Source organism: Gopherus evgoodei, chromosome 21 (assembly GCF_007399415.2).
Source record: "Gopherus evgoodei ecotype Sinaloan lineage chromosome 21, rGopEvg1_v1.p, whole genome shotgun sequence".
Lineage (NCBI taxonomy): Eukaryota > Metazoa > Chordata > Testudines > Testudinidae > Gopherus > Gopherus evgoodei.
In genome coordinates, this window is record NC_044342.1 from 17058062 (window position 1) to 17070130 (window position 12069).

Here is a 12069-nt window from a genome sequence, read left to right on the forward strand (position 1 = left end):
ATACAATTTAAAATACTTTCAGCCAAATACACATTAGAACTGTACCAGCCAGATACACATTTGCAAATAAGGAAAACCAATTAAAAGACTAAACTGCCTTTCTACTTGCATTTACTACTTGAATAGAAAATTAGAGCCTGTAGTACGTCCGGTCACTCTCAGATCCCAGAGAGAACACAGACCAAGAACAAAGAACACACACGAAGGCTTCCCTCCACTGAGATTTTAAAGTATCTTGTCTCCTGATTGGTCCTCTGGTCAGGTGTTGCAGGTCACTGTTTCTTAACCCTTTACAGGTGAAAGAGACATTAACCCTTAGCTATCTGTTTATGACAGGCATCCAGTACACATATAGTGACAGTAAAAAAAAAAGCTGAATGGGCTCCATGGTTGCCGTGCTATGGTGTCTGCCAGGGCAATCCAGGGTAAAAGGGCGTGAAATGATTGTCTGCCATTGTTTTCCCGGAGGAAGGAATGAGTGATGACATTTACCCAGAACCACTCGCGACAATGATTTTTGCCCCATCAGGCACTGGGAGTTTGCTTCCTGTCATAATGTCCATAAATAGAGTCAAATATTGGGATAGAGCTGCTTCTTCGGAACAGACCTAGGTGCATGGGTCAAGAGCCCTAAAAAAAGGAATTTCATGCGTGTTGTTTCTTTCCACCTCTGTTCCAGGACTGGTTCATGTAGTGTCAAGTTACACTAAAAAGTAATCCAGACTCCACATCACTGGATTCTCCTCCAATGGGAAACCAATCGCCAAGTCCCGCTTTCTGTTATCATTCAGAAGAGGACAGAGAATCTTATCAAACAAATAAAGATGAATAATTAATAATCATATCAAAGTTCCTTGGGGTAAATATTTCCATTGGGATTGGATGTGTGTATTTTGAATGTGTGTGTGTGACAGAGAGATTTCCTTTCAAACAAAGCCTTCGCTTGCAAACTACAGATTAAATTAACACTCTGTACCCTTTGTTTTTGCTAAACTGCATGACCTGAAAAAACAGTCTGACAAGCTTCACTTTTCTTAGCCATTCTTACGTATGAAGTTTCTCCACTGAAGACAAAGCGACAACTGACATGCATAAAGATTACTCAGCAGTGTCAGTGGCTGCAGGATCAGGCACTCCATGAGCAATGTGTTACATTTCAACCATGCAGAGCAATGATCTCCTACTGCTGGGATCAGAAAGGGGAGTTCTCTGGGTGTGGGCAATTGGTTGCATTAGGACAGTTGTTTGTACTGACTGCACAGAACACACAGCACTAACTCCCCAGGCTCAGCCCCTTTGGAGGTGGAACCAGGGGAAACTCAGCCTGCTGTGGAGAAGGATACAAATATGTGGTAACCTCTGCACTGTGCAAATAGAGAGGAAATAGCATGTTCTAACACAGCACACGGCAGCTGCTTGTCCACTCAGGTAGATGCAGGTGTCTTGCTGAAAAGATGCAGATTTTGCAGAGAGAGAGAGACAAGAACTTCAGCTTATGAATCTATGTCCTGGCTGCTGAACACAGAGAAACAAGAGCTCATTGCTTCAAGGTTCAGCTGTCCTGTGGTTACAGGTGAGCACCATCGTCCTGACTGCGTTTCTATCCCACCTTCCAGACAGGGGCATGAATGGGCTTTGTGAATATAAACAGTCTTAGCCTCACCTTCCCACAGCAGTGACAGTCAGTGTTCATAGCACCATTTAACAGTGAGAAAATTGAGATACACGTCTTGCGAAAGGTCCTCAGCTAGCGATCTGGTCCACTGAGTCCAATGGAGTTATGGTTCATTCACTCCAGCCAGGGCTCTGGGTCAGTGTGACTAGGCCAAAGCCTGGAGTATCATAGTGGGAATCCAAACAAAGTGAAGCAGAAAGAAAGGACCATTAAAAGAAAAACGTTTAATAAAAGAAAAGAGAATAAAGAAAATCACTGTAAATTCAAGATGGAATATTACAGGGTCTGTCAGCTTATAGAAACCGGAGAAAAAGCCTCCTCCAACAGAAATACAATTTAAAATACTTTCAGCCAAATACACATTAGAACTGTACCAGCCAGATACACATTTGCAAATAAGGAAAACCAATTAAAAGACTAAACTGCTTTTCTACTTGCATTTACTACTTGAATAGAAAATTAGAGCCTGTAGTATGTCCGGTCACTCTCAGATCCCAGAGAGAACACAGACCAAGAACAAAGAACACACACGAAGGCTTCCCTCCACTGAGATTTTAAAGTATCTTGTCTCCTGATTGGTCCTCTGGTCAGGTGTTGCAGGTCACTGTTTCTTAACCCTTTACAGGTGAAAGAGACATTAACCCTTAGCTATCTGTTTATGACAGGCATCCAGTACACATATAGTGACAGTAAAAAAAAAAGCTGAATGGGCTCCATGGTTGCCGTGCTATGGTGTCTGCCAGGGCAATCCAGGGTAAAAGGGCGTGAAATGATTGTCTGCCATTGTTTTCCCGGAGGAAGGAATGAGTGATGACATTTACCCAGAACCACTCGCGACAATGATTTTTGCCCCATCAGGCACTGGGAGTTTGCTTCCTGTCATAATGTCCATAAATAGAGTCAAATATTGGGATAGAGCTGCTTCTTCGGAACAGACCTAGGTGCATGGGTCAAGAGCCCTAAAAAAAGGAATTTCATGCGTGTTGTTTCTTTCCACCTCTGTTCCAGGACTGGTTCATGTAGTGTCAAGTTACACTAAAAAGTAATCCAGACTCCACATCACTGGATTCTCCTCCAATGGGAAACCAATCGCCAAGTCCCGCTTTCTGTTATCATTCAGAAGAGGACAGAGAATCTTATCAAACAAATAAAGATGAATAATTAATAATCATATCAAAGTTCCTTGGGGTAAATATTTCCATTGGGATTGGATGTGTGTATTTTGAATGTGTGTGTGTGACAGAGAGATTTCCTTTCAAACAAAGCCTTCGCTTGCAAACTACAGATTAAATTAACACTCTGTACCCTTTGTTTTTGCTAAACTGCATGACCTGAAAAAACAGTCTGACAAGCTTCACTTTTCTTAGCCATTCTTACGTATGAAGTTTCTCCACTGAAGACAAAGCGACAACTGACATGCATAAAGATTACTCAGCAGTGTCAGTGGCTGCAGGATCAGGCACTCCATGAGCAATGTGTTACATTTCAACCATGCAGAGCAATGATCTCCTACTGCTGGGATCAGAAAGGGGAGTTCTCTGGGTGTGGGCAATTGGTTGCATTAGGACAGTTGTTTGTACTGACTGCACAGAACACACAGCACTAACTCCCCAGGCTCAGCCCCTTTGGAGGTGGAACCAGGGGAAACTCAGCCTGCTGTGGAGAAGGATACAAATATGTGGTAACCTCTGCACTGTGCAAATAGAGAGGAAATAGCATGTTCTAACACAGCACACGGCAGCTGCTTGTCCACTCAGGTAGATGCAGGTGTCTTGCTGAAAAGATGCAGATTTTGCAGAGAGAGAGAGACAAGAACTTCAGCTTATGAATCTATGTCCTGGCTGCTGAACACAGAGAAACAAGAGCTCATTGCTTCAAGGTTCAGCTGTCCTGTGGTTACAGGTGAGCACCATCGTCCTGACTGCGTTTCTATCCCACCTTCCAGACAGGGGCATGAATGGGCTTTGTGAATATAAACAGTCTTAGCCTCACCTTCCCACAGCAGTGACAGTCAGTGTTCATAGCACCATTTAACAGTGAGAAAATTGAGATACACGTCTTGCGAAAGGTCCTCAGCTAGCGATCTGGTCCACTGAGTCCAATGGAGTTATGGTTCATTCACTCCAGCCAGGGCTCTGGGTCAGTGTGACTAGGCCAAAGCCTGGAGTATCATAGTGGGAATCCAAACAAAGTGAAGCAGAAAGAAAGGACCATTAAAAGAAAAAACGTTTAATAAAAGAAAAGAGAATAAAGAAAATCACTGTAAATTCAAGATGGAATATTACAGGGTCTGTCAGCTTATAGAAACCGGAGAAAAAGCCTCCTCCAACAGAAATACAATTTAAAATACTTTCAGCCAAATACACATTAGAACTGTACCAGCCAGATACACATTTGCAAATAAGGAAAACCAATTAAAAGACTAAACTGCTTTTCTACTTGCATTTACTACTTGAATAGAAAATTAGAGCCTGTAGTATGTCCGGTCACTCTCAGATCCCAGAGAGAACACAGACCAAGAACAAAGAACACACACGAAGGCTTCCCTCCACTGAGATTTTAAAGTATCTTGTCTCCTGATTGGTCCTCTGGTCAGGTGTTGCAGGTCACTGTTTCTTAACCCTTTACAGGTGAAAGAGACATTAACCCTTAGCTATCTGTTTATGACAGGCATCCAGTACACATATAGTGACAGTAAAAAAAAAAGCTGAATGGGCTCCATGGTTGCCGTGCTATGGCGTCTGCCAGGGCAATCCAGGGAAAAAGGGCGTGAAATGATTGTCTGCCATTGTTTTCCCGGAGGAAGGAATGAGTGATGACATTTACCCAGAACCACTCGCGACAATGATTTTTGCCCCATCAGGCACTGGGATCTCAACCCAGAATTCCAAGGGGCGGGGGAGACTGTTGGAAATATGGGATAGCTACGGAATAGCTACCCACAGTGCAACGCTCCGGAAATCGATGCTAGCCTCGGACCATGGACGCACGCCGCCGAATTAATGTGCTTAGTGTGGCCGTGTGCACTCAACTTTATACAATCTGTTTTACAAAACCAGTTTATGTAAAATCGGACTAATCCCATAGTGTAGACGTACCCAAAGTTCCACTACTGCAGGCCAGCAGACAAGCTCTGATTCGGCCAGTGCCCAGCATTTGCACAGGGGTGTTTCACTGCGTCAATCATTGTCCTCTGACCAGGACACAAGAGATTAAAAGGAAGAGTAGCTCACCATGGGGTGTGGTGGATTTTCCAAGGGGCATGGTGGATTTTCCTTCAGTTGGAGTCTTTAAGTCAAGACTAGACATTTCTTCCTAGAAGATACAACCAGAAGTGATGGAATCATGGGGTGGGAATCTCTGTCCTGTGTTGTGCAAAGGTTTGGCAGAATTCATTTTTCTAAATAGTTCTGAGGGATGATATCAATGCTTTCTAAAGCATTTTTTAGATTGTTATTAATTGAAATTTTCACAGTTGTGTGAAATTATGGAGGGGTGATTTATGCCTTATGTCCCTTGCAGTTCATGTTTCAGGATTTCAGCCAGCTGCCTCCAAGGGTTAGTAAAGGATTTTCTCTCTCTCTCTCTCAGGTACTGGGCTGGCTGATTCATGCTCACGTGACTTAAGGGATGGCTTTCCCTTGAATGTGCTGGTGCCTTGTAATGAGCATACAGGCAGTGTACTCAAACAGTGTCTGGAATGCTGATAAAGTGCTTTGTAGATAATAAACCTGGACAAACAATATTCAAGATTCCATCTAGATCTGGTCAAAATTGATAAGTATTTTCCATAGGGGCAAACAAGCAAATTAAATATTCTTTTTTTTTAATATATATTGTCAAGTTCTTGGATGATAGAAAAATGCCTTTTTGTTTGTTTGTTTTTCCATTTTGAGGATGTTTCCTACTCTTTTCCCCTTTCTACAGTAAAAGAAGGAAGTGAGAGGAAAAGAGGAGAAAAGAATCAAGAACAAAAAAGAAAATCTGGATTTCTTTTCATTTGTAAAATTAAAAAAAATAATTTAAGAAAGAAAGAAAGAAAGAAAAAAGAAAGAAAGAAAGATCATTTCACACGCACACAGAAAATCATTTCATTCGGTTAACATTTTTTCATGGATTTTTTCTGGTGTTTTTACACAGTTTTCACTGAAAAAAGATGAGATAGAAGAAAAAAACTGATTTCATTTTTCAGGTTTGAAAACAAAATAAAACATTTTCAGTTTTAATTTAATCAATGAAAAGCCAACGCCCCACAACATTTCTATTTATTTTTTAAGATAAAAAAATCAATTTTTCATGAGAAGAAATGTTTGTTGAAAAACACAACCAAATCAACAAAAATGCCTGCCTCTGGGTATAACTTGTGAGTGAATGTTGGCACAGAATACCTGTCAATCTGAGCTTGCTACTACTGCCATCTTCACCTCACAGCCCCTGCAAACCAGCTAGTGCTCATTACACACACACAGGGCACATGTGGCCAGTCACAAACAATGATGTCTTCACACTTCACCAGGAACGTTGTTATATGGGCTAAACCCAGCTGATAAGGACCAGATTGGACCAGGCAACAGCACCAGGCTCACAGGGCCCTTGGAGGTGGGGAAGTTGGACAAACACAAAGAAATGAACCCAGAGCCCCAGTCAACAGGGACAGTCCTGATCCATCTGGGGGTTTGATAGGGCGCTGGGAGATGTGTACTCCTAGAACAGAGGCTATTCTTGGGGATGGCCTGTGAAATGGTCATCGCAAAGGGACTCAGCATATGGCAACCACGGAGAGAATCTGCTTTGCTGCTACTAACCACACAGAACAGTATGAAGGCAGGGAGCTGCTACAGTGAGTGTCCCCACAAATGATAGCAGAATCAGGGACTGCACCATCAGTCTCTGGTGGCATAGACAGCCCTTGAGATGCCTTGAAGCTTTGGCAAATGAGGGGAATGATTAGAAAATAGTTATGGAGGTAGTCACCAGGTGGCGTTGTTAAACATTGTTTTAAAAGTTTTTTATTTGCCTTTGTTTGTGAGTCTCTGAAGAAGTGCTGTAGGGCTCTTCAGTTTGTGACTCAGTTTCTTTTGCGGTGACCTGTTGCAAATTGCAGAAGAGTTTGCTTCCTGTCATAATGTCCATAAATAGAGTCAAATATTGGGATAGAGCTGCTTCTTCGGAACAGACCTAGGTGCATGGGTCAAGAGCCCTAAAAAAAGGAATTTCATGCATGTTGTTTCTTTCCGCCTCTGTTCCAGGACTGGTTCATGTAGTGTCAAGTTACACTAAAAAGTAATCCAGACTCCACATCACTGGATTCTCCTCCAATGGGAAACCAATCACCAAGTCCCAGTTTCTGCTATCATTCAGAAGAGGACAGAGAATATTGTCAAACAAATAAAGATGAATAATTAATAATCATATCAAAGTTCCTTGGGGTAAATATTTCCATTGGGATTGGATGTGTGTATTTTGAATGTGTGTGTGTGACAGAGAGATTTCCTTTCAAACAAAGCCTTCACTTGCAAACTACAGATTAAATTAACACTCTGTACCCTTTGTTTTTGCTAAACTGCATGACCTGAAAAACCAGTCTGACAAGCTTCACTTTTCTTAGCCATTCTTATGTATGAAGTTTCTCCACTGAAGACAAAGCGACAACTGACATGCATAAAGATTACTCAGCAGTGTCAGTGGCTGCAGGACCAGGCACTCCATGAGCAATGTGTTACATTTCAACCATGCAGAGCAATGATCTCCTACTGCTGGGATCAGAAAGGGGAGTTCTCTGGGTGTGGGCAATTGGTTGCATTAGGACAGTTGTTTGTACTGACTGCACAGAACACACAGCACTAACTCCCCAGGCTCAGCCCCTTTGGAGGTGGAACCAGGGGAAACTCAGCCTGCTGTGGAGAAGGATACAAATATGTGGTAACCTCTGCACTGTGCAAATAGAGAGGAAATAGCATGTTCTAACACAGCACACGGCAGCTGCTTGTCCACTCAGGTAGATGCAGGTGTCTTGCTGAAAAGATGCAGATTTTGCAGAGAGAGAGAGACAAGAACTTCAGCTTATGAATCTATGTCCTGGCTGCTGAACACAGAGAAACAAGAGCTCATTGCTTCAAGGTTCAGCTGTCCTGTGGTTACAGGTGAGCACCATCGTCCTGACTGCGTTTCTATCCCACCTTCCAGACAGGGGCATGAATGGGCTTTGTGAATATAAACAGTCTTAGCCTCACCTTCCCACAGCAGTGACAGTCAGTGTTCATAGCACCATTTAACAGTGAGAAAATTGAGATACACGTCTTGCGAAAGGTCCTCAGCTAGCGATCTGGTCCACTGAGTCCAATGGAGTTATGGTTCATTCACTCCAGCCAGGGCTCTGGGTCAGTGTGACTAGGCCAAAGCCTGGAGTATCATAGTGGGAATCCAAACAAAGTGAAGCAGAAAGAAAGGACCATAATAACAACATGTAAAATGTAAGGAGGAAATTAGCAGGATGGCAAAGGGTGGCTTGGCCTTTGAAGGGAGCTGGGCTCTGCCCCCACCTCTGCCTTGTCCTCTGAAGCCAGCCTTTGAGTTTAGGTTTGGGTGACAAGACGGTAGCTCAGGGATGGGGCTTCCTAAAAGAGGGAGGCAGCTGAGCTTCCCTGATCAGATAGATGTGGGGAGCTGTCAGAGAGCTGGGCCTGACACTCAGGGAAAGAGGAGAGGGCTGCAGGGTGTTTTCTGCAGGGGATCCAGACGGGAAGCAGAGTCAGAAAGGAGTGGGAAAGAAACTCTCTCTAGCAACAGTGAGGTGTAGGAGCAAATCCTGGACAGGGAATGAGAGGATAAGGAGAGGCTTGCTGGGAGATTCTAGCTCTGAGTGAAACCCTTATTTCAGGTCAATAGAGAAGACCACAGAAGGAGAGGGAAATTCAAAGGCACCAACAGTGGAAGTTGGTTTGATGGAGGGATGAGGGGGGAAGTGGAGGCAGCAGCAGGATCTGATAAGAGAAAAAGTTCGACTGCCAGAGGGAATTTGAAGAACAAGTGGTCTGAGTTAAAAGCAAGCAGCAAACTCTTTCAGTTTGTCTGAAGCAGGAAACTACAAGACTCTGTGGATCCACTGAACTCTCAGGGAATAATGATAAGGACTAAAGTTGGTAGGAAATTTTCCAACACTCAATTTCATCAGAAAATGGCAATTCGTCAGAATGAAATGTTTCATAGAATCATAGAAGTGTTGGGCTGGAAGGGACATCAAGGGATCAGCTAGCCCAGCCCCCTGCACCTAGACAGGACCAAGTAAACCTAGCCCCTCCCTGACAGATGTTTGGCCAACCTGGTCTTAAAAACCTCCTGTGATGGGGAGTCCACAACTGCCCTTGGAAGCCTAGTCCACAGCTTAACAGCCCTTAGAGAGAGAAAGGTTTTCCTAACATCTGACCTAAATCTCCCTTAAAGCAGATTAAGCCCATTACTTGTTGTCCTACCTTCCGTGGACATAGAGAACAATTTTTTCCCATCTTATTTATAACAACCCTTAACCTATGTGTAGACTATTATCATGTCCCGCCTCAATCTTCTGTTCTCACCTTTCTTCATGGGTGAAGTTTCCTAAACTCTTTATCATTTTTGTTGCTCTCCTTTGGACTCTTCTCATAGTTATCCACATCTTTCCTAATACGTGGTGCTCAGAATTGTACCCCTTACTCCAGCTAAGTCCTCAGCATCACCACATAGGGTGAGACAATTACCTCTTGTGTCTTACATATGACATTCTTGTTAATACTCCTAATCATTTTCACTGTCCTTCTATGCACCTTTTCCAGTTCTAATCTATCTTTTTTTTTGAGATATGGCAACCAGATCTGCTCTCAGTGTTCAAGGTGTGGGTGTACCATGGATTGATATATTAGCAAAATAATATATTCTGTTGTGTTATCTATGCCTTTCCTTATGGTTCCTAACGTTCTGTTTGCTTTTTTGATTGCTGCCGCAGATTGAGTGGATGTTTCAGAGAACTATTCACAATGACTCCAAGATCTTTCTTGAGTGGTAACCGCTAACTTTGACCCTCATTTTGTGTGTATATTTGGGATGATGTTTTCCAAAGTGCAATATTTTGCATTTATCAACGTTGAATTTTATCTGCCATTTTGTTTCCAGTCATTAATTTTAGTCAGATCCCTTTGTAACTCTTCTGACATCTGTTGTCTCTATCATCATTATTTTCCTGAGAACCCCTCCACTGCAGAGAGACAGAAATAATTTTCCAGTGCTCCTCTCACAGTGTGCATGAGACACCTGCCCCGATGTCTAAGTTTAGACAATCATGTAAGACCTGGTCACCAGGAGAGGGAAAGGAGGTTTTGCATCTTTATGGAATTAACTGATGACGCTTGATGAACTGTTAACACTGTGTTCTTCTGATTTGATGGCAAAGTTTTTTTTGTTTGGTTGTTTTTTTGTGTTCCTAATGTCAACCCATGGCCAACACAGAATGGAGAAATCAAACGACCATCACAGAATTTATCTTCCTGGGATTTGGGGATCTCCCTGAGTTGCAGATCCTTCTCTTCCTGCTGTTTCTAGTGTTCTACATTGCAACCATGGCTGGCAACGTCCTCATTGTTGTGCTAGTTGTGACTGATCAGCACCTTCACACCCCCATGTACTTCTTCCTGGGGAACTTGTCCTTCTTGGAAACCTGCTACACCTCCACCATCCTGCCCAAGATGCTGGCCAGTCTCCTGACTGGGGATCGGACCATTTCAGTCAGTGGCTGCCTTGCACAACTGTTCTTCTTTGGTTCCCTGGCAGGTACAGAATGCTGTCTTCTAGCAGTGATGTCTTATGATCGGTATTTAACGATATGTAAACCCCTGCACTATTCAGTTCTGATGAATATCAGGTTTTGTCTCCAGTTGGCTGCTGGGTCATGGTTCAATGGTTCTTTGGCTACTACCATCTTTATATTATTCATGTCACAGTTCACATTCTGTGGCCCGAATGAAATTGACCATTTCTACTGTGATTCCGGCCTATTGGTAAATCTTGCTTGCGAGGACACACACCTTATGGCATTGTTGCCTTCTGTCCTAGCCTGTGTATTCACTCTGCCTCCATTTCTACTAACCTTGACATCCTACGTGTGTATCATCACCACCATCCTGAGAATCCCTTCCATCACTGGGAGGCAGAAAGCCTTTTCCACCTGCTCCTCTCACCTAATTGTGGTGACAATTTTCTATGGGACCATAATGATTGTCTACATGCTCCCAAAACGTGATACACCACGAGTGCTAAAGAAAGTGCTCTCTCTTTGCTACACAGTCCTCACTCCTCTGGTAAACCCTCTGATCTACAGCCTGAGAAACAGAGACTTCAAGGAAGCCTTGAGCCAAGCAGTCATTAAATACGTGGCTTTCACAAAGAATGTAGAGATGGGTAGATAATAGCTAAGGGCCAATTTTTCAAGGTGTTTAGACACCAAGTGGGATTTTGAAATCAAGATACTTTTGAAACTCCCATGAGGCACCTAAAATACCTTTGGAATTCTGGCCTTTAACACAAGGTTTTAAAAGCTTCCTGGGTGATTTGGTCAAAAAGCCTCTACTGAAATTAATTTGAAAACTCCCATTGAAAATCTCAGAACACATCTTAAAAAAATAAATGCAGATAATCTTCCTGGATCTACTGAGCTTTTATGGTCCCTCCCTTTGTCCATTTAACAGAGGGCACAAGCAAGTGAGGTTGTGGACAGCTCTGTCAGCCTCTCATGTTCGGCACTGACACATACAGGATGATGGTGTCTTTTCTCTTTTGGGGTGACTAAACATTCACACTGGGTGAGGTGTGTATGTGGCATCTGAGAATGCACAGAGCTGACAAGTCATATAAGCGACACTAACCACTAAATATCAAAGCAAGTCCCTGGCTGTAACCCCAGCTGTACATTGTTTCTCTGTTGTTTGCAGTGTTGTTGTAACCATGATGTTTCCAGATATTGTTTCTCTGTGTTCCATAATAAAAGCTTATAATCAATGCCAGAGAATGTCATACAAATAAAACATAAGGAATGATGTTATCATCAGGTTGGTTGCTTCAAATGATATCTTATGCCTCTAAAGACACAATAGGGTATCCAAACGGAGCTCAAGCCTGTGTTGTCCAGTTAAGGAAAAGGACCAGGCTTGGAGATGGCCAGATATTTTTCCCCACCATGGAGGTTTAAGTAGGCACCAATCATTGTGAATAGAAAATTTCCACAACATTTTTATTGCCAGGAAAAAAAAAGTGCATATTTCACCAAAATAAATAATTGGGCAAAATAAAAAAAATTAACAATTGCTAGATGTAATATATTCACCACCAGCTCCCTTGACTCTTTGGAAGGCAGGAGAAAGGCTCAC

General features: G+C 42.8%; 1 protein-coding gene across 1 annotated transcript; it reads left to right on the forward strand.

Annotated features, from left to right (window-relative positions):
• Positions 1-10143: 10143 nt before the first annotated feature.
• LOC115638124 (olfactory receptor 11A1-like) lies at positions 10144-11112 on the forward strand. Its single transcript, XM_030539703.1, has one exon. It carries the CDS (start codon positions 10144-10146, stop codon positions 11110-11112), a length of 969 nt encoding a protein of 322 aa, XP_030395563.1.
• The last annotated feature ends 957 nt before the right edge of the window (positions 11113-12069 follow it).